Genomic DNA, 20,923 nt, shown 5'->3' with positions numbered 1-20,923 from the left:
TGTTGCTTTGGTGCTACTTATAAAATTGAATTTGCACAAAACCAATGCCTCTGTTCTTGCGTTCGGAGTGATGGATCTGTTACAGGCACGGACCGTCTACACGATGGAGCTACGAAATACTGATGCTCTTTCTCTCTCCCTCTCTCACTTCCTCTCTCCGTTTTCTCTCCCAGAGGATGATGCAGGATTCCTCCCATGGATCTGGAGAGCCGTAAGTGACGTCGTCTTATGCTGTACCGTCGATGACACATTCCAGCATGTTGGCCATGTCATGACAATGTGCTGCGTAGAGCTCCAGGTGGATTTTATCAATATTGCAGGAGCGTAAATATAATCCCAGTTCTGATAAAGTTGGGACAGTATAGAAAATGCAATTTAAAACAAAGAGTGACCTGTAACTACTGTTCACCCTGTACTATACCTAAAACACCATCGCAAACACCTACCCTTGGGTGCAATACATTTAACACTTATACACCCAAATACCTTACAGATATATAATTTCATATCTGTAACACAGTTTATAACCCAGTGGGTGTGAGCGTGTTCAACTATGTCCCTCAAAGGGGTGGGTTGTGGCCAAGGTGTTGGAGAGAGAAAAAAAACCCACCATAACAACATATTGTATAATATTTTACTTTATGAATATAATTAGATTTTTGAAATGCAAATATATGGAAATTTTAAATATATGAATATGTATGATATGAACATTTCAAATCTGATGACCACAACACATTCCAAAACACTGGAACAATCGCGTTTACCATTGTGGAACACCTTTTCTTTCGATAATACACATATTATGTGTTTGGGTATTGAAGACAGCCGTTCATTAAGTTTAGTGGGTGGAATTTTCCAGCACGAATATCGTTGGCCATGCAGTTTCGCGGGCCTTCACTACCACTACCAACAGGCAGGTATTCACACACGCCGGCCTTTACGCCTGCCGTGATTTGAACTGTCTAGTCCTCTTCTGCCTGAAGAACATGACAGCTTTTTTAAAACTGAACTCGTGGGGCCGCGAAACGCTCTCCCGCGGCGCTACCGTCCGTCTCGGACAAGACGGTGTCCTGAGGCGTCGCTGACCCTTCCGCACAGTGGTGATGTACAGTTTCTTCTCTGAGCATTAAAGCCAGAGCTCACAGCAGTGAATGGTGTTGATGGACAAAGGTTTAATGGAATATTGCCGAGCCCATGCCGTGATATCCTGCATCAATGCACGGTCCCTTGTAGGACTTCTGAGGGATGTGATGTCCGCCACATTATTGGTTCACAGCCCTGCTCTTCACGCACTGAGATTTGACCAGATTCTTGAATCTTCACATCTCCTGTTTCACATCAATCAGCTTGTTCACATCATGCGGTTAACACTTCCTGGTTCACATCTCGTCTGTACATCATTGCAACCTATCAAATGTTTATTTTTTTTCTCACCTTTTTTCAAAAGTGTTGCAGGTGTCAGTTTTAGCATAAACCTTTACCTTTAAAAAAATACTGAAGCCGTTTAGTTAAAGCATGAAATATCCTGCCTTTATCTTCCTAAAGTAAGTCAAAGTAAAACTACAAATTACTGCTTTTCCCTGTTTATTTGCATTTTTAGTTTGTCCCAACTATTTCGGTACTGGGGCTGTATATTTTTTTTAAGAACAGAAGAGTGTATATGGCTAATACCGCCACTTTAAAGCCCTCTCGCTCACCTGGCCAGGTTCCAGGCCGTGTACGACTACCGGCCGCGCAACGAGGATGAGTTGGAGCTTCGGGCCGGCGACATGGTGGACGTGGTGGAGAAGTGTGACGACGGCTGGTTCGTAGGTGCGTGAACCGCACCGCGTAACACGCACGTGACCTGCATGCGCCATATTCAGAGGAGATGGTAATTCAGCATAAATTGGTTACCATCTTGGAGGCTTTGCTACGCTGTGATTTTTTATTTTTTTTTTTTGTGAAGTCCAGGACCTGGCTGAACTCCAGCCAGTCTGCATGTCATGTCACGTTCACACATCTCAAAGCTGTTGTATAGGGATGGTGTTACTATATCGGAATTGTGTGTGAGCATGTGAGAAGAGTCACTGTAGCACTGTCCTCCTCGCTGGGTTGATGTGTAGTTTGTGTTCGGTTACCTGGCAGAAGCAGGTTTGGAGCTGGAACAGAACAAAAGTGTCCCTGATTGTGAATCTGAAAACCCCGTTGGTACTGCTATACAGCTGCTTCCCCGTTACCATTATTACTGTTAGCATTACCGTTACCATTACCGTTAATGTTAACATTACTGTTACCACTATTAATGTTACTGTTACCGTTACTGTTACCGTCCCTTTGGTATATTACTGTGCCATTACCGTCCCAGTGCCGTGCTAACACACCTGGATCAAATCCCAATGTTTAGCACTGCTATCAAACATGGCAGGAAGGCAGACCCACTCCCAACCGCTCGTAGCCGCTTAGAACCAGCCACAGGGGCTGGCGGTGTTCACGGCTGCGGCCAGCAAGTCGGGTCTAAGCAGTTACATCTGCTTACTGTGCCCCACTCCTCGCCACAGAATGGTGTTAACTGCCTCAATTATGGTCGAACCTCCTGAGGGCCAGAACTAAGCCAGGAACAGCCATGATAAAATCAAGCGCAGTTCAGGTCTGTTGCCAGCACGGAACAGCGGAATTCTCAGCGTTCCACCTGGCAGGGTAATTGTCACTCTGTGCTGGTGTGGCTGGATATTATGTGCAGTAAGAGCCAATTAGCAGAGGTAGTAAGTTTAGTTTAGGTGTAAGATGGATTTCATTTGTTTTCCCAGCACATTTTTCCACAAGTTAATTCTGACTTCATGTTTCCTGTCTTCTCCCCCTGTTCTTAATTCCATCTTGATCCTTTCACTTCCTTCTTCTTATTATTCTGTTCCGTCTCCTTCTCCGATTCTGTAGGGACGTCTCGGAGGAGCAAGCAGTTTGGAACCTTCCCAGGAAACTACGTTAAGCCACTTTAACGACGATCTCAGCACAACCATGGCTACCCTGAAGCCTTTCCTTACAGGGCCAATGTGGAACCTCAACCGTGTGTGTGCGCGTGCGTGCGTGAATTTCTGTGTGCTTTCTTATGCGTGTGTGCATTTGTATTCTCACGCAAAAACATGTTTTAGCACTAGTCATCTTTACACAGACTCCTCCAATGAACTTGTTTTTTTATTTGATAAAACAGAAATTTGGGTTCATCTGAAGGTGCGGCTTCCTTCCTGCAGCAGAAATTAACTTTGTGGTACACGCTCTGTTCTCATTATTACACATTATTTATTAGTGGTGATATTTTCCAATAAGCAATATTTTCCTTCAGAAGATATGGGCATACGAGGTGGAAAATTGTCTGATCAGGACAAGGTTTCAAAAAAGAGGGTGGGTGGGTGGGTGGGGGTGTGTGTGTGTGTGTGAGAGACCACGTCGCGTAGGAGCGTTCAGAGCGCACGTGGAGATAGTTGGGTTTTAAGCGAAATAATACGATTAGCGTCAAAGCAATAATGAGACACGTGCAACTCAGATATGAATTCCTTCTACGTTAAAACACACAGACACAGTGTCCTTAACTGGCCCCAACAGGAACAACGATGTCCGTGTATTTGCAGTGCTTCAGAATATGGGTACGACGGCGTCAACCAAAACAACGTTCGCCGCATAGAAATTCCTTGAACAATCATTAAGTATGTATTGGAGCGCACAAAATACGTTGGCTTTCTGAATTACGCTATGCGTTTTGGGGTAATTTTCTGATATGACACTAAAGGACATACTTTCCTGTATATACAAGAGAATGTTATGAATATCTTGGGTTTTAGTGATTGTCAGTCAAGTGGGCTGGTAGCTGGTTATAAATATGAAAACGTCTGAAGGTAGTGGTAACTTTCTCTACTGCTAGAGAAAGTTGGGGGGGGGTGGAAAAAAAGCATTTCGATGGAAGAAAAGTGTTCCCTTTTTCCAGGTTCTCTCTGTCATTCTTTTATTTCGTGCACCGCTGTTCCAGCGTGTGGCGAAGTTATCACAAAATTCAGTTTGTGAGGGGGGAAAAAAGGATGTCAGAGTGGTTTGCAGTCTGATAACTGGTGTTTTATAATGTGTGCATTTATCATTGTTTAACTTTTATCAGAAAGGTCAAGTTTAGTTTTCAAAGGGCTCTGATATTAAAAAGGAACATTATTCAGTGTTCAGAGGATTTTCTGCACATGACATGAAGAGTAGGTTCACTGTATTAAATTAATGTATTGTTTTGTTTTCCTCTGCTTTGTGTGTGTGTGTGGACCCGAAAAGTTACCAATCTTTAAAGCACCTTAAATTAGAAATGCTGCAAGTTTTCTGCACTCTTTGATTTGTTTGCTTTCATAGACTGCACCATTCTGTTTGCTTGCTTGCTTGTTTGTTTTTATTGACATATTACATTGTGCTGATGAGCTCCACCTGCTTTATAAAGTCCGTCTTTGCACTCATCGCTTTGAGTTTCATTTCATTTCATTATCGTGGCCTCTCCTGTATTCCCTCCAAACACACACACACACACACAACCAAAACAAAACGCTACGCAAACATTCAGCAGCGTACTGTTTTTTTTAGCCACCGGGCGGCTTGAGTTACGAGATCGTTTCACTTCCCTGTGTATACTTAATAACTTTAGAATTAACAGACACGCATTCGTGCTTCTATGTGTCCCTTTAAAGGGCAGAAGTGAAACCCCTCTCTCTCTCACACACACAAACACTCTCTCTCTCTCTCTCTCTCTCTCTCTCTCTGTCTCTATCAGTTCGGTATGTAATAAATTTCTTCTCGCTGCTCAGGCTTTAAGTGTTTGTTGTGAAGCCGACAGCTCTCCAGAACTGGAGTAGCCCTGGCTTCAGGGAACCTTGTCCAAATTTGTGCTTAGGTCCCAAATATGCTTGGCTATAATCTTCTAAATTTACGACCTGCCTTCACGTAATGGCGTGTGACGGCGCTTTTACACTGATCCCGTTCACAGCCACTTTATACTGCTTCACCTACGTATTTGTACTGTTTTCAGTGTGTGTGAGAGAAATAGAGAAACAACTAGAAGAAGGTGCCAGTGAAACTCTGAAAACAATCGCATTCGGACACTGCCAAAGCCATTTAGATATTTCTGAAGGGCTCCAAATTCCAGTAATGACGCTTGTGATTGGCCGGTGCCCAAAGGCCTTGAGGAAACAAACCAATCCAGCAGGCTGGAATTTGACTAATTAACTTGCCTTTCCAAGTTTACATTGCTACTCTACAGACACTTGGAAGCAGAGGTTTGGGTCATAACGTTTTATTCTTCGATTTTTTTTCCCCCTTAGTGCCGTCTCAGAACAGGTCAGGACAAAAAAAGTGTGTTTGTCTGTGAGAGAAACACTCGGTTTACGTGAGAGGGCAGACGGAGACGAGGAAAGACAAACCTCCGCCCGACGGAACATTCTGGGCAGAGGGAGGGAGAAAAGTTACGGAGGTGAAGAGGGAGGGACCGGGAGAAGGCGATAGATCATCTTAGGGCACTGAGGGGAAAGGAAGAGAGTTACAGGTCGTTAAAGAAAGGAGAGAGAGAGAGAGAGAGAAAGAAAAGAAAGAAAGAAAGAAAGAAATGAGGGAGGGAAGAAAAGAGAGAGGGAGAGCCGAAGAATGCGTGCGTGAGCCGCTCCGCAGCTGCGTCTGCGTGTCTCACCAAATAAGGACAGGCAGAGCAGCGCTGCACCCTCCAGGTTCCCACAGGCACCCCGGCCTGCCCCGCGGCGGGCAAGGGCGCCCGGGAACGGGGCTTCTGTGGGAATGTTTCTGTCTAAGACACTTAACCTCCTGCACTGGCCCGTGTAACTAAAGAGTGAAAATCCCCCACAGTGATGTATTTACGCTCAAAGTCCATCTCGGGGGTAAAGCTGTTTTGTGAAAGTCTTGCGTCACACATCGTGAGTTTGTGCCAAATACGTCTTATATCGATGTTTGTCACGGTTCTTGTTTGCTGCAAGTTGTATTTGCAGTTGCATCGTTGATCCTTAGTCGCTTACTGTTTGTTGTCATGTGTAAGAAGGATAGAACTGGTCCCAGAACAGCGGGCACGGTGTTGTGCTTATTAGTGTTTGTTAGGTTTTCAAGCATAGAAGTGGAGAAGAAGGCTAGAGAGTGATTGACTAAAGAGGTAAAGTGATAGAAAGAGGGATGGGGGAGAGAGAGATAGAGAGAGATAAAGTTTTAAAGCTACGATGTCCCTGGGTACTCTATCCTGGGAGGTGTGCTCTCTCGTCTACTTTAAAGGGACAAAACGCAGTACACTCCACCATTCCACTGGGGAGGTTCTATACTCTCACACACACACACACACACACAGAGAATTGTTTTCTGAGAGGGACTCATACAGATACTCACAGAGGATATGCCACACTGTGTTGTGTTGGATGGACCGGCCCCGTGGGGCTTTCGTCTTATCGGAGGAAAGGACTTTAACCAGCCTCTAACTATTGCCAAGGTGAGTGTTGGGGGGGGGGGGGGGGGCGTGTTGGGGGGGGGGGGGGTGAATGATGGATATTGGGTTAAATAAGAATTATATTTTAGCTGTGATCACTTAAAATATTTGGATTTTGCGTGCATGCACGCGCATATATTCTAAAACCTCGCCCACCTGCTTACATGTCCGTTAATATCTGATTCACATATATAGCAACCTACACCAGACGCACTTGCACGCAAAAAAAAAAAACATTCATTACTGCGAAGCTTGCGACGGCGACAGCTGAAATAATAATCTCTGTTAAGGCGAGAGGGCGCTCGCCGACCCTGGGTGGTGTCCAATAATAAGTGAGCGCCGTCCCGGAATGCTCACTTTGAAAGCATACTCGCATGCTCCGCTCCTACTAGCACAGATAAAGAGTGATGCATGAGCCGTCATGTAGGATAGAGTTCTTAGTAGGATAAAGTAAAACCTAAGCCACACTAAATTTAGTTTGCGCGTGTGTGTGTGTTTCTAAAAGCACTGCGAGTGAATCATAAGAAAGGCAGCATCGGAGCACTTGCACCTGTTGTCGGTGGATGACTGCTTACTTTAAGCAAACGACAGAAATGGATGGACAGATGGACGAGTGCATAGAGAAAGGATGGATAGATGTTTTAAATGGATTCGCGCTCACGTCAGGTGAAAGGAACACGTCATTCAGTGTTTTGACGCGAGCTGTCTCTGCACGAGTCTGTGAAACCATCCGGAAAATGAGCAAACCAATGCATTAATCACAAGTACCACACTGTGGGGGGGGGACTTTGATATTTACAACAACGACCTCGCCCTTTCGATCTTAAGTCCATGTTTACGTGACTAACCGACAGCTCGGTATTCGCATACGGTTTGACAAGACGATGCTAGTCTGTCCGCGTGAGCGTTTACAGCTGCCGTTCTGGAGAGTCGCGCAGCTCTAATGAGGTTTGGCTCGCGGCGCCTTCTACCCACGCGCTTCAGCGCGACTCTGAACCGCTTCCGGCTCCAGCACGCAGCCATTTTTGGTCAAAAGCCCCCCACCTATCTCTCTCTCTCTCTCTCTCTCTCTCTCTCTCTCTTTTGCTTTTGTACTATCTCAGTCCTTTTATTGACTGCACTGCATATTTTACGCAGGATTGCTTATAGAACAAGAAACTAGATAGGAAGGACTCAAAGTACTCTGAGATGCTTTAAGACCCAAAACTAAGATTGGCTGTGTCACGCTTAATCTAGCAGAAGAGTGGCGCCTGCTAATTAAACAAAAGGCCACACATAAACCAGTAAGACCAGTAACCACACGGCATATCAAATGCAGCTAGCGATAGTTCAGTTTTGTTTCTGCATGGTTTCACTCTCAAAGTGACCTTGTCGGTGTAGAAGTGCACACATGACAACACAAACATGATGGCGGGCGTGAGGTCTAGAGTTCTGGCTTCCATCTGTGAATTCTGTCCCACTGAGAATTCGAAATCTGGAAGCTAAAACATGTCTAACTCCATTTATAACTCCATTTATAAACGCACTTTCAGTGTGTTTCTGAAATCCTGCTGAGCCAACGCGGTGTGTATGACCGCGGCATGCCTGAAGCAGAAACACGTCCACTACAGGGGTTACAGTGGGAGTCGTGTTCTTTCCATTGCATGTCACGTCTCGGTCGCGTGAGGCCCCTGAACCGGGGCTATTCACGGAACGGCTGCCTGCGAGAGCTTCGATCGTTCCTTCGAGTTCACACAAGGTCCTTGTGCTCTTTAACGCACACCCCCCCCCCCCCCCGCCCCTTGAGGAAACCCAGCTGGGATGGGGGATGAGAGACGAGAAGAAAGGAATGGAACCACTCCCCCTCGCTTTCATAACGAGGTCACCTCCCCTGCCTGACCCTTCTCGTGACACACCACGTCATCTGCGATCGGGTTCAGGTCATGATTGCAGCCTCTGTTCTGCGGCAGCGAGGGGTGGGCGTCGAACCCAGGGGCCGAGATGATGCATTCACACCCCCACCCTCAAGGAAGGATGACTTTTAAAGCCTCCGTGTAGATAACATCAGAGTCCTCAGGGGACTGAGCAACGCGTGATTTAGTGATTGAATCCTCCGTCTCTTCCATCTATGAGTAAATCAGGTGTGTTCAGGAAGCACCAAAACGAGCAGTGGCCTGGACACCTTCAATGTGCCTATCCTGCACATGACCCCGTCGTGCGCGGGCACACATGACCCACAGGCGATGCAGACCGAGAGGCCACGCCTCTGACAGTCTGTCAGAGTTCGTCTGGAGATTGTTATTCTGTTTACAGAGAAAAACAGCACACAAATGTGCACATAACAGTAAGGGGGAGGGCACACTCTCAGTCTCTCTCTCAGTCTTTTTCTCTCTCTCTTTCTCTCCCACACACTCAAACATCCATTTCCATTTACAAGTGTAAATAAAGAAATAAATCGGTAGGAAAATCAAGAATTATCTAACACCCAAACAGCTTTTAAGGTGGTCTTTAGCCAAACCAAAAGTGGCGATCCACCTTAAGTTGTGTCCAGAGCTGGCTTGCTCCGCCATCAGACTGCGCCATGTTTCTGATTTCTGTTTCTGTTTCTGTTTTTGACCCATGTGTTGTCCATATGTGAAGCCATTGTTGTTGTTTCTGTTGTTTGAAGATTTTGAATGTGTTTATCTGTCAGATATCCCCAGGCAGCAAGGCGTCAGTGGCTGACCTGTCCCCAGGTGACATCATTCTGGCCATAGACGGCGTCGCCGCCGACAACATGATGCACTGCGAGGCTCAGAATCGCATCAAGGAAGCGGCAATGCGACAGCTGACCTTAACCATTGAGAGGTTAGGGGTTCATAGGACAACACACACACACACAAATACACAAAAACACACACGCAGGTACTGCCAACAACAAAAATCGACACTGCTACAGACCTACAACCATGTAGCCTTTGCAGTGCAGAAACAGCATTAGGTAACAGATGAATCAGTGAATTAGTGAATCAGTTCAGCACACTGCTTGAAGTTAACAATCCCCCTGTGTGTGAGACAGGCCAGAAGTCAGGCTGTGGTCCCCTCAGGTAAGAGAAGACGGCAGAGCGCACCCTTTCAGAATCAACCTGGAGTCTGAGAGACAGGTACAAGTCACACACAGGTACAAGTCACACATCGCCCAGCGTCAGCAAATCCCACTGCCTGTTATGTGACAAATGTGAATGTGATTTTGAATGGCAGGAGTACAGACCAATAGGCACAGGCCACAACCGGAGGCCCACCCCCTTTGTGGCGGCAGCCAACCTTGACGACAAGCGGCAGGTGGTCAGCTCCGCCTACAACTCCCCCATTGGCCTTTACTCTTCAGGCAACATTCAGGATGCCTTACACGGACAGCTCAGGGGCCTGATGCAAAACAAGCCAGAGAGGTGAGAGTGGAAGGACCCTTCTAAGGCCTCCTTGTGTGTGCCTCATTTAAAATGACTCCCGAATCGTCTCTCCAGACCTTTATAACCGATGTATTAAGAAGGCTCCCATTCTATTACAGAACAGTGTTGTTTTTTGAGGGGGGACTGAGCTGCAATCAGTTTGCACATGAGCCAATCAGGGCTGCAGTCATCTTGCACATGTTCCAATGAGCGCTGCAATCAGCTTGCACATGAGCCAATCAGGGCTGCAGTCATCTTGCACATGTTCCAATGAGCGCTGCAATCAGCTTGCACATGAGCCAATCAGGGCTGGGGTGCAGCACAAATGCAACACAAAGACCATCATGAAATGCTAGAACAGTATAATGCTTTTAGGAATTGGGACAGTTTACAACATATTTCTACATATAACAAACTACATATGAAACTACTTAGAATTTAACATGCATAATTCAAAATAAAGGCACTAAAATGTGATGTGCAGTAGCTAGTATATCTCTTCACATATAAACATTTTGAGTCTTGCTTATGTGTGTGTGTGTGTGTGTGTGTGTGTGTGTGTGTGTTTAGTTCTAAGACTGGCATATACAGAAGAGTCGTGTACTTTTGATGCTGATGACAATACTGTTGTCGTTGATGATGATGATGATTTATGATGGGGGGGGGGGTGTATGTACCTGTGATGGCATGTGTGTGTATCTGTATGTTTAGTCCTATGGCTCTGACCTGAATAGAAGACCCAGATATGTACCGAAGATGATGATGATGATAGCCCTAAGACTCTGATCTCTATAGGGGAGTCAGATGTGTACCTATATTGTTGATTATGGCATGTCTGTATTTGTATATTTGTTTGTGTGTGTGTGTGTGTGTGTGTGTGGGGCCCTCGAACTCTGACCTCTATAGGGGAGTCAGATGTGTACCTATATTGATTATGTTGGCATGTTTGTGTGTTTGTGTGTGTGTGTGTGTAATCCTAGGACTCTGACATCAACAGAGGAGAAAGATGTGTACCTATATTGACGATGATGGCACTTGTATGCTTGTGTGTATGTGTGTGTAGTCCTAGGACTCTGACCTCTATAGAGGAGTCAGATGTGTACCGCATGCTGCAGAGAGATCAGGAAGAGGAGGAGCCTCATGAGCCCCGCCAATCAGGATCCTTCAAAGCCCTTCAGGACTATATTAACAGTGAAGGTATGACACCCACCTACACTCATATATATATATATATATATATATATACATATATACATACATACATACATACATACACACACATGCACACCAAGATTATCACTGAGGGTAATCCCCCCCCCGATTAATCACTTATAATCAACTGGATTGGTGGGAGTAACAGAAGTCTCTCTGATGGACAGGAACACGTCCAATAGTGACGAGGACAGTACAGGCCCCCACCACTAAGACTCAAGCCCCTACAGGCAATCTGCACAAGCTGCCCATGTGTGACAAGTGTGGTAATGGCATAGTGTGAGTACTGCTGAAGTCATAGTGTGAGTCCTGCTGAAATCATCTCATTTTAAAGTAATAATTCAGTGTTTAATTATGTTTAACAAAAAACCAATAAATTCATAAAAGTTCATTAACTTGGAAATAAACCATATGGTTAAAAGAACTTTGATTTAATTAGATTTTTACAATGTACAATAATTTCTTCAGATAAATAAATAGACAAATGACTGGGTGACTTATTGAAATGATAGTTAGGCCTAAGACCTTATCAGCATGTCCACAATGTCATGGTATCCGAAGCAAACCCTGCTCTCGCCTACACACCCTTTATCATTGGTCCTTCTATTAATCTTTATTTAGATATTCATTCAGAAGTAAACTCTCTTTTGAATTAGGCTATAAATAGATATTTATTGAAAATTCAACTTTATTTTGAATTAAACTCTTTAGACATTCATTCACAATTAATCTTTATTTTGAATCAAACCATTTAGATATTTGTTTGGAATGAACTGTGTTTGTGTAGTTTCTTCTACACATCTGTTTTTTGTACCTCTCTCTCTCTCTCTCTCTCTCTCTCTCTCTCTCTCTCTCTCAGAGGGACGGTGGTGAAGGTGCGGGATAAGTATCGGCACCCTGGCTGTTTCGTCTGCTCGGACTGCGAGGAGAACCTGAAGCAGAAAGGTTACTATTTCGTAGATGACCAGCTGTACTGCGAAAATCATGCCCGTGTGCGATCGCGACTCCCCATCACTTCAGAGTAGGGAACACACACACACACCAGAATCCAACAAGATTGCACTTTTATGTTCTCTTAATTCTTTAAATGCACATAGGCACACTTACACACACACACACAGACAACCAGCACCATGGTTTATTCATGAGAAATGCACATGCATGTACTGATTGTATTGAACGGCAACAGATCTTTTTTTTTTTTTTTTTGTGTGTGTGTGTTTGAACTGTTTGTGTATTCTGTTTTTGCACATAATGTAGCAACAAGCAATTGTGGCTACTTATTTCAAAAGACATGTCTGTGTGGTCCATGGACTGGTCCACTATTTCTATTTATCTCCCTGCATGACACTGGAGGTGTAGTGAAAAAGATCACTCCAGCCCACCCCCACTGTTTTAGAAGAATGATTTAGTTAAAAAATATTCTACTTGCAGACACTGTATCAGCTTCCAAACATTGTTAGCATTTAGGAACAAACCATTCCTTTAACTTGAGAAGATGGCGATTGGTCACAGCTAGTGATATGTGTGCTGTGATTGGTCAGTGTTTTGCATTGATTACTGTGTCCACCCTCTTTAGCATGAATAAAAGAGTTTCTAAAGCGGTTCCGTCTTGTGCTCCTTATTCTAACTGCTGTCTGTAGTGATGTATTTTTTGATTAGTTTTTTTTTTTTTTTTGCCTTCCACGTCTATACCAATTACCTTCCAACTGCATTTCAGTGACTAGTGTGAACACAGGAACTTGCCTTTTGAATAATTTGTCATGTTATGTTATGCTCCTTCAGATGTGGACAAATGTGGATCAAAAACAAGCAAAAGACAACAGTGAAACATCACTTTGTCAAACACCTATTTTTCCTATTTAAATTCTTGGAAATTAGCATACTAACGTTTGTTGCTCTAAAAAGGAAATTGACACTAACTGTCTTTTGGTGAAATCATAACTGAGGCGGTTCTGTTATGTGCAAAATTATTAGTCTGAATTGGATTACGTTTAGTTCTGCCGTCGGTGAAATGAGTGATTTTATAGGCGCCTTCTAGAGTGTCCATACGGCATTGCAAGAACCTGCCTCTATAACCTACTTGATTTTGTTTGCAAAATGGGACACAATTTGAACTCTTTGCTTTTATGTGCAGAAGCAGATAAACCAATGACATGGAGGTATGTAGTCACTTCTTTTCTTGTGATTCCCTTTTTATAATTCCTTATATCTTTCCTTAAGTGACTTGTTGCCTTCATATTCATATTATTTTGTGAAGCATGGACTCACTCTTTTCATAAATCCTGTTGGCACTGAACTTTCAAACCTAACTACTGTACCATACTGCAGTCCCTTTAACAAACTCCATTAGCTATTAGTCCAGGCATGAAACTAGCGGTCACTGGTTTCTACCAAGGTCCTTGTAGGCTCCATTCAGTTTTATTGCTAGCTATTCCAAAGCATGTATGATTCACTGAAGTGTAATTACCCCATGAAGAGAGTGCTTTTTGGAAACTTAGTTTTGTGACTACCCTATAGACATAAGCCAGGGAAGTTAATATAAGTTGGATAAAGTAATAATAATAATAATAATAATAATATTATTGTTTGCCGTAGGCCTATAGGGTAAGCGCGTTTTTGTTTTGTTGGCGCTCTCGTGCCGCAGCATTTTTCAACGTCGTTAGCTGAGTTACCATAGCTACTGATGGACTGACCAAGACTGCGGTGTGGTTCCGCTTATTTCGTTAACAGCTGCATACCGAGTGTCTTATCCTAAAAGAAAGAAGGAATACCCGCCAGTTACCAGATACATCGGTAGGTAGGTGAGATGCTTTATCGTTTGCAGCTAATGTAGCTATGTTAGCTAGCTGCTAGCTAGGTAGCTGTCAAGCTAACGTTACCTTGCTTGCTGACATCTTGCGAAGCTGACATGGACCGGTGTCCTTAGCTGCTAGCATTAGCTAACTAACATATTTAACAGCTTTAAAACCCGGTCTTGGGGAACACGATCCGTGTTCCGCCTTTTCTAGACCTCGTTACATTTAGCAGGTAGCTAGCTTAGTTGTATAACTAGAAAATGATCGCGCTCAGACGTGTTGAATTGACGAAAGCGCAAAAATGTGCTCACGTGACTAGATATGGAAGCTCCGAGTGGGTAAGGAAAAGTTTGAAAAGATGTAATGTAATTTTTGTTCTCCAGTTGTCCAGTACTGAAGACTGCTTCACGCCCAGAAAAGGCTGAGAATTACAATTTTGTAAAATACTAATTGATTGGTTATACGTTACACTGAGAAGGTGTGAATACAAATTTGAACCATTTCTTGTAAAAAAGAAGAAGAAGAAAAAGCTAAAACACATCAGAGGTAAGAGAACTGTAGTCACTGCTCCAATGAACAGAAGAAAACCATCAGTGCTCTTTTGAATTGATTCTAGATCTACTGCCAGGGCAGACCAGTCATCTGGCAGTAAGGTAGTAGGGCAACACGGAGTAAAAGAGTTTACTTAGTGGAGTGAACATGGATAACGCCTCCTCACAGATGGCTTCGGAAGAGGACTCCGGACATGTTATGGACCATAAATCTCAGAAAATTGCTGAACTGGACCAGCTTGTGAAGCGACTGAGGAATGCACTGGTGTCTCTCGAGGAGGACAACTTAAACCTGAATAGGCAACTGAAAGAACGCCACAAGCTTTCTTGTCCTGACCTCGGCCTCAGGACTCAGGACAAAGGGCACTTGGACCGGTGCGGCCGGCTGGATGTGGAGAAGCTGGAGGAGGAGGAGGCCAGCCAGAGAAGGGTGGAGTGCAAAGGCAAGGAGCCTGAAGCCAAGATCAAGAGGCTTGCGAGAGGCTGCGGTGATGTCCCCACCGTCAACAAGACGCTGGAGAGGAGGAACAGGCAGCTGTTCAGAGAGAGCGAGATTGCGATCAAACATGCGCAACTGTGTGGGAATAGCCGGCAGAGTGGCGAGGCCGAGGAACCCGACCTGGAGAAGCAGAAGCTTGCGAAGCAGGTGGTGCAGCTCCAGGCCGACGTGACCCGCTCGATGAAAGAGCTCCGGAAGGTGCGGCCACTGAACGTGGAGGACGGGTGCCCCGGCGAGCGGGTTACGGGGCCCGTTGGGGGGGAGCCGGAAACCGTGGCTCTGCTGCGGCGGGAGAACAGGGCGCTGAGGGAGAGCCTGGAGCAGAGCCGGCTGGCGCTCAGGAAGGCAGAACCTGGAGCAGGAGGAGGAGCCGAGGGCAGAGCAGAGGAACTGGAGCGCTGCCTCATCGCCCTCCAGATGGAGAAGGACCTGCTGCGAAAGGAAGTCAGGACGCTTCATCAGGAATACATCAGCCTCGTGGACAGCGTGGCGTCACAGCTGAGGGACACGACCTCTGTGCGGGGAACTCCAGTGCCGGAACCAGTGACTGAGCAGAAGAAATCAGGAGGGAAGGAGCTTTTGGTTGCAGGGAGAAGCCCAGGAAGCTCTGAACATCACAGTCCTACACAGAGGTCTACAGTGGGCAAACGTTTTGGTAAGACCAAAATGATCATGAAAAACTGTACTGTTGCCAAAAAACGTCAAAAATACATTTTTGTTTGAGCTTGTAACGGCTGTACAGCATACGTTATTTACTGAGCGTTAGCACTGTAAATGTTAGCTTAATATTTCCACCAAAAGTAAAGGTAATATCTTAGAATTAAAGTAAATTAATATGTTAGTGTACAGCCCTGAAAATCTCTTAAATGTTTTATTATTTTGATCATTAGGAGATGGGATGACTGAGCAGATAAGGGTGCTCTTTGAGGAGGCATAGAAGAGGAGCATCATTGGGTTTGAGTGTAATGAACACTTTGAAACTAGAGAACCAGAAGTACAGAGAGACTACATTTCTGCTCAAAACAGCAGGAGCGAAAGAGTGCTAGAGAATCAAAACATTGGGCTCCGATCAGAAGGGCCCATTTCCTAGAATAACACTGAATCAGACTGTCAACATTTAACTTGGAAGACCTGATTCTATTGTATGTGCCTTACTGTGTTCTGATTGCTGAATTGTTGGGGTACAATAAATTAAAAAATGGTCTAACAGTTTTATTTATTTCCGTAAGTTTGGGGAAAGCTTAATGCTGTGTGTTGGCATTCATTTTCGGATCTTCACCTGACACCTGGGGGGGGGGGGGGTTTGAGAGACACCAAATTAACTCATGTAACCAATAAATGCAGCACACTGTGTCATGTGGCCAGATCTGGTCTTCACATGCAGAATGTTATGTCACGTATGACATGTATTTTAGGGGATTTATGGAATTAAACAGTAACCATGCTTTTCACATTAAAAAATAAATAAATACAGCAGCCCCTATGGACAAAATCTGAAAATTATAGAACTGTTGTGTACGTTTCATACAAAAATTTATCATACTAAAAGTCTTAACATAGATGCTTAATATTACAAATATATTGATATAGTATAAGAACTAACTGTCAAATACAAAGTTATATGTGCGAAGGGGGACATAGCTGGTGTTATGATTGTTGGTGTAAGAAAGGAGCCATAAACCTGTGAATGAAATGTTTTATATATGACGAACATTCGTGAAATTATATCTTGAATATATGTAATCATATAAGGATTTTATAGCCTTACTTATGTATGAGGGTGAGAAATGTGAAATGTTATGGCTTCAGGTGCGTTCCAGTTGAAGCCCACACTCCTAAACAGTAGATGGCAGTATTGTATCTACAAATGATTTGTTTATGAATTGCTAGTAAACTTAAAAAGGGGTTAAGGGAGATGAATATTATTAGCTAGCTAATTTCCGAAAATGGTTCAATGTTTTGTAGCCGAGTGCGATCACAGTTATAGTAAAAGCCAGTGCAGTTTTTTCCGTTTGCCTAACGACATCAAGGCAAGGAGGAAGTGGGAAGAACTATCAGGGTTGGTTTAATCAAGAAGTGATTTCGAGTCTGCTGTGCTATAGTTAGCTTGCCAGCTAAACAAGTACCAATAGCCATCTGTTGCTACCTAGGATGCAATGACATGAAATGCTAGAGGGAGTTACTGTGGTTTGGGACAGATTTTAGAAATGATGGCATGTTTTTTTTGTTTGTTTTTTTAAAAGTCGGGACTGCCCGTGCTAGTAGCCTGTCTCTCAGTTTCCATTTCAACGATGTTACAGACGACCTCCGGATTGTACCAACGAAAATTCAAGAATCTGCAGTTGTCATTTCATTGATGGGGTTAAGACGGCAGGTCCTAGCCTCTTCAAATGGAACGAGAACAAGGTTTCCTGCTTTACAGCCGCAGCGAATTGCGTGAAGGTACACTTAAAAAGACATTTGTCCTTGTTTGGTTTTCTTCGTTGTAATATTTTCTTATACCTTTGTAATTATGTGGGGTCCAACGTAATATTGTTTACGTGTACTTTTACGACATTTGGCAACCGCGCTATTCTAGAGAGATTTACAGAAGCGCTTTGATATTGGCGTCTGATATGAAATTATGCTTAATACTCATATATATATATATATATATATATATATATATATATATATATATATATATAATATTGGGGAAGCAGATGCATATACTAAGCATAAAAATGTACTTTTTTCCATTTCTTAATTGGTAATGCAAACATTAGTGTTCATTTAAGTGCTCTTTGCAGGTGTGGGTCTTCAAATACCATTGGAAGTCAGATAGAGTAAATTAGTCCCACTACTTAGGCACCAGTAGAGAGAAGAATGATTTGTTTATCGAGGGGTGGTAGTGTAACCGAACTTGTGACCGGTACATGACCAGTAGTATTCTGAAAACGGGGGCTTCTCCATTTCTGAGTTTGCAGGGTAGCAATGGCCCGCACGGGGAGATTGCCATGACTGCTCAGCTGCAGCTGGCCAGTGTCAACATAACCAGGGGCTGAACAAGCGAGTTTCAAAGGAGATGGCAAGATTATTTTGGTGTGTGTGTTTAATCTGACGCTATAAGGGTCAGTTTGTCTGTTTTGTGTAAAGGACTGGTGGACTAAAGCTTTTCCCATCCATGGTTGTCCAAAAAAAAAAAAAAAACCCTCAGATCTGATTTCTGAAAATGAGGATGGATAATTTAACTGAATTGAGTTAGATTTAAACAAAGTCCATTTTGAGGACTGCATCAAGGCCCCAGACAAAATTTAAACGCTGCTCTCAGGTTTTTCTCTGGAGATATCAGGATTTTCCAAGCAAAAACCCCCACTTCAAACAGTTGCAGTGCATTTTGAATATTTTGTATTTTGTCATTGAAATCCCTCTGTATCACAGGAAGAATGCGAGGAGAAGGATATTATGAGTGTGCATGACGGTGCAGGAAACGCCACTTACAGCATCGCCCTACAGACAGCTATGCGGGAGGATCCCACAGGCAAGGCTGCTCGTAGCATTCGAGTCCTGTGCACAGTCTTCACAGTCTATTTTAACATTAATTTTAATCTACGCACACCACCCACGTCATTAGAAACACCCTGTAGGTGTGGGGCTGGAGCGTGTCTGTTGCCGTGTACGTTTTGGGCTGCCTTCCACGCTCGGTTTCTGAACACACGACTGCCGGAGGGTTTATTGGTTGGAGGTCGGCTCTGTGCGTGCAGAATCTCCAGCAGCGCCTTCCTGTGCAATACCCACCAGTGTGTTGAGCGGATTGTTGTGGATTTTGTTGAGCGGGTTGTTGTGGGTTTTTTGAATGGATCGTTTTATTTTGTGCTCTACAGGAGAGTTGATGGAGGAACAGACGGAGAAGCACTTTAAGGAGGAAGAGACAGAAAGGGATGCAAAACCACTGAGTTTCAGTGGCACACTTCACCAAGAACTCTGAGCAGTTGTTAGAGCAGAAGGCGCGTGTGCGTGTGTGCGTGTTTTCCATAAGAAGTCATTCTGTGGCATCACACAAACCAGAAAGCTGAATAGGAGGTTGAAGTGTTCATTACATTTGTAAGAAAATAAATTACTGCATGAAAACTCAAGAATAATGTCCATGTATTGTGCAATACTCTGTTGTAATATATACTTTATTTATAACATTCATGATTTTTTTTTTAAATTAAAACTCTTTCCCAGAAATCTCACCAAAATGACTGCTTACCTACATATCCCACACCTAAACCTCCTGTGATGAGTGAATACGTTTAAAGTTCTTATCACTGACTGTCCAGTTGTCTTTGGGATCCGTGATTAGTATTCTTCAGGTTCGCTGTGTGAGTGCATTGAATGTGTAAAGTTGAAATATGTTTCTGTGATCCAGTTGTAAAAAAAAATAAAAGTAAATATTTTAATATTTAAAACAACTTGCTTATTCGTTTACTTATTTCTAGGTTTTATTTGTAGTAACAAACCTCCAGTTCAGTAGGTGGTGGTATATTCCTCCGGTTGCGAACGGACGGAGCCGGTAGTGTTATGATGGATACGTCATGCACCATGGCTGCCTTTCGGTGATGTGCGTTGATACCAGTTAGTAAATGGTAAAATGGTAAGTGTTGAAATCGCTCGTCCTTTTGTAGCATAAGCACAATCCAAAGTCAATGACCTGTGTGGTATGGCTTAGTGGTCGCTTGGTAGCTAGTTAGATTTAATAATGTTTTTATTATTTATAAGCAGGATAATTACGGAGATCTAACCGGCTGCCATAATGGCTCGTATACCTTGTCACCGTATTGTCTGTTTATGTTAGCTTCTGACAGACGACAGCACCGTTATTTTTCGAGTAAGAGGCATGTTGGACTTCTCCTGCCAACTCGACATCTCTAACGGTAAGGTCGTCTTAAACCAGCTGTCAGTTAAACTGGAACTGTAAACGACCTGAGTAACATACTAGGAGAGGAATGCGATACCCAGAGACGTGTGATCATAAAACAGAATTTAAATGTGTTCTGGTTCAGGATTTTACTTGCGTGTCGTTTAGAAAAACGGGGACAAAGCGCCATCACCAGATGTTTTGAGGGCCTTCGCTCTAAAATATCATCCGAGAGTCTAGTTTTCCTCGTCTGCAACAGCCCTGTACTGCTATGGCCCAACAAGGGCTTACAGTCGACAGTGGAGCATTTGACCGAGGAGACGCCGTGTAGGGACATCCACCAGTATATAACGTGAGTGAAATGTGAAACAACTGATTGTTGTTGTATGTATGTATGTTAAACCTGTAAAAAAAAAAATTACAGTACAGCTTGAGCGATTGAGGGTTAAGGGGCGCAACTTGGCAGCGGCGAACCAGCAACCTCCTGATAACAAGTCAAGTACCTTCACCACTGAGCTACCAGTGACCTCATTTCCCCCCCTTCCTCTTTTTATATAGAGTGGAGGATGGGGGGAGTAAGAAGGCATCAAAAAAGAAAGAAAGAAAAGATGCTGTGAGTACAGCATCTCTGAGCATGTGAAACAGAGCCGTGCCATTCGCTCCGTCGCACACCACGTCATTCCCTGTAACACAGCAGTCCAGCTGTACTTTGTACTTGGACTTATAATACAGCAGTATTTGAACCGTGCCACATTCTTGTTATTGAGTTTGACAGGACTGCCTGTGGTGCTTCTCTCTCTCTCTCTCTCTCTCTCTCTTTCTCTCTCTCTCTCTCTCTCTCTCTCTCTCTAGAGTGTGGTGAACCTCAAGCTCCTGATGGAGGTCACAGAAGCTGGGGACGGTAGCGCTCCGAGTCTGTGTGTGCTGACCAGGCGTCAGCACTGTGCGAGGATGCCCGTGTCCGTGGACTGTGTGCTGTCAGCAAACGGCTTCGACCCCCTCCAGACGTGAGTGCGCCCCCTACTGACATGGTCCTGCCATTGCCCTTCTGTCTAGGCATAGGTGCAGTTTTGCTGGAGACACCAAGGACGTG

General features: G+C 44.1%; 4 protein-coding genes across 27 annotated transcripts in view; all 4 read left to right on the top strand.

The window, feature by feature from the left end:
* Positions 1-4,466, top strand: part of sorbs2a (sorbin and SH3 domain containing 2a) — a 50,640-nt gene extending 46,174 nt beyond the window's left edge. For 20 of the 21 annotated variants that reach the window (XM_081714256.1, XM_081714257.1, XM_081714259.1 and 17 more), the window contains 3 exons: positions 174-211; positions 1,709-1,815; positions 2,920-4,466. In XM_081714256.1, the coding sequence (XP_081570382.1) occupies positions 174-211; positions 1,709-1,815; positions 2,920-2,981 (207 nt within the window). In that variant the 3' untranslated portion in view covers positions 2,982-4,466. Of the gene's footprint in view, positions 1-173; positions 212-1,708; positions 1,877-2,919 lie in introns of all 21 variants that reach the window. The other variant, XR_014123792.1, reaches the window with a different exon arrangement.
* Positions 4,467-5,601: 1,135 nt separating this feature from the next.
* On the top strand, positions 5,602-12,705 carry pdlim3a (PDZ and LIM domain 3a). Of its 2 annotated transcripts, none has more exons than XM_027031410.3 (7): positions 5,602-6,484; positions 9,153-9,307; positions 9,519-9,603; positions 9,701-9,888; positions 10,952-11,085; positions 11,268-11,402; positions 11,960-12,160. In XM_027031410.3, the coding sequence occupies exons 1-6, from the start codon at positions 6,392-6,394 to the stop codon at positions 11,381-11,383; spliced, it is 771 nt and encodes a 256-aa protein (XP_026887211.1). In that variant the 5' UTR covers positions 5,602-6,391; the 3' UTR covers positions 11,384-11,402; positions 11,960-12,160. The 2 variants fall into 2 exon arrangements, with proteins under 2 accessions (XP_026887211.1, XP_026887210.1); XM_027031409.3 differs by having other exon boundaries at positions 5,610-6,484; positions 11,268-11,379; positions 11,960-12,705.
* Positions 12,706-12,813: 108 nt separating this feature from the next.
* On the top strand, positions 12,814-19,384 carry ccdc110 (coiled-coil domain containing 110). Of its 3 annotated transcripts, XR_014123793.1 has the most exons (4): positions 12,814-15,603; positions 17,249-17,390; positions 18,369-18,468; positions 18,812-19,384. XR_014123793.1 is itself a non-coding variant. In XM_081714266.1 (2 exons), the coding sequence occupies exons 1-2, from the start codon at positions 14,598-14,600 to the stop codon at positions 15,883-15,885; spliced, it is 1,053 nt and encodes a 350-aa protein (XP_081570392.1). In that variant the 5' UTR covers positions 12,814-14,597; the 3' UTR covers positions 15,886-16,167. The 3 variants fall into 3 exon arrangements, 1 of the variants encoding a protein (XP_081570392.1); XM_081714266.1 differs by lacking the exons at positions 17,249-17,390; positions 18,369-18,468; positions 18,812-19,384 and adding an exon at positions 15,839-16,167; XR_014123794.1 differs by lacking the exons at positions 12,814-15,603; positions 18,369-18,468; positions 18,812-19,384 and adding an exon at positions 16,271-17,007 and having other exon boundaries at positions 17,249-17,387.
* Positions 19,385-19,474: 90 nt separating this feature from the next.
* ufsp2 (ufm1-specific peptidase 2) overlaps positions 19,475-20,923 on the top strand; it is an 80,205-nt gene continuing 78,756 nt past the window's right edge. The window contains exons 1-5 of the mRNA XM_035530208.2: positions 19,475-19,566; positions 19,768-19,846; positions 19,999-20,182; positions 20,389-20,443; positions 20,683-20,837. Coding sequence (XP_035386101.2) covers positions 19,564-19,566; positions 19,768-19,846; positions 19,999-20,182; positions 20,389-20,443; positions 20,683-20,837 — 476 coding nt within the window. The 5' untranslated portion in view covers positions 19,475-19,563. The remainder of the gene's footprint in view (positions 19,567-19,767; positions 19,847-19,998; positions 20,183-20,388; positions 20,444-20,682; positions 20,838-20,923) is intronic.

The sequence above is a fragment of the Electrophorus electricus genome, chromosome 5 (assembly GCF_041902795.1).
Source record: "Electrophorus electricus isolate QZ-2024a chromosome 5, ASM4190279v1, whole genome shotgun sequence".
NCBI lineage: Eukaryota > Metazoa > Chordata > Actinopteri > Gymnotiformes > Gymnotidae > Electrophorus > Electrophorus electricus.
The sequence above is the reverse complement of the archived record's forward strand: the minus strand, read 5'-3'. Positions and strand labels throughout refer to the sequence as shown.

Bases quoted from the DNA above. Each gene is read 5' to 3' on its own strand.
- pdlim3a (XM_027031409.3), top strand. From the start codon at position 6,392: ATGCCACACTGTGTTGTGTTGGATGGACCGGCCCCGTGGGGCTTTCGT. The intron at 6,485-9,152 runs GTGAGTGTTGGG...TTTATCTGTCAG, and splicing joins AGCCTCTAACTATTGCCAAG to ATATCCCCAGGCAGCAAGGC. The intron at 9,604-9,700 runs GTACAAGTCACA...TTTGAATGGCAG, and splicing joins ACCTGGAGTCTGAGAGACAG to GAGTACAGACCAATAGGCAC.
- ccdc110 (XM_081714266.1), top strand. From the start codon at position 14,598: ATGGATAACGCCTCCTCACAGATGGCTTCGGAAGAGGACTCCGGACAT. The intron at 15,604-15,838 runs GTAAGACCAAAA...TTTGATCATTAG, and splicing joins TACAGTGGGCAAACGTTTTG to GAGATGGGATGACTGAGCAG.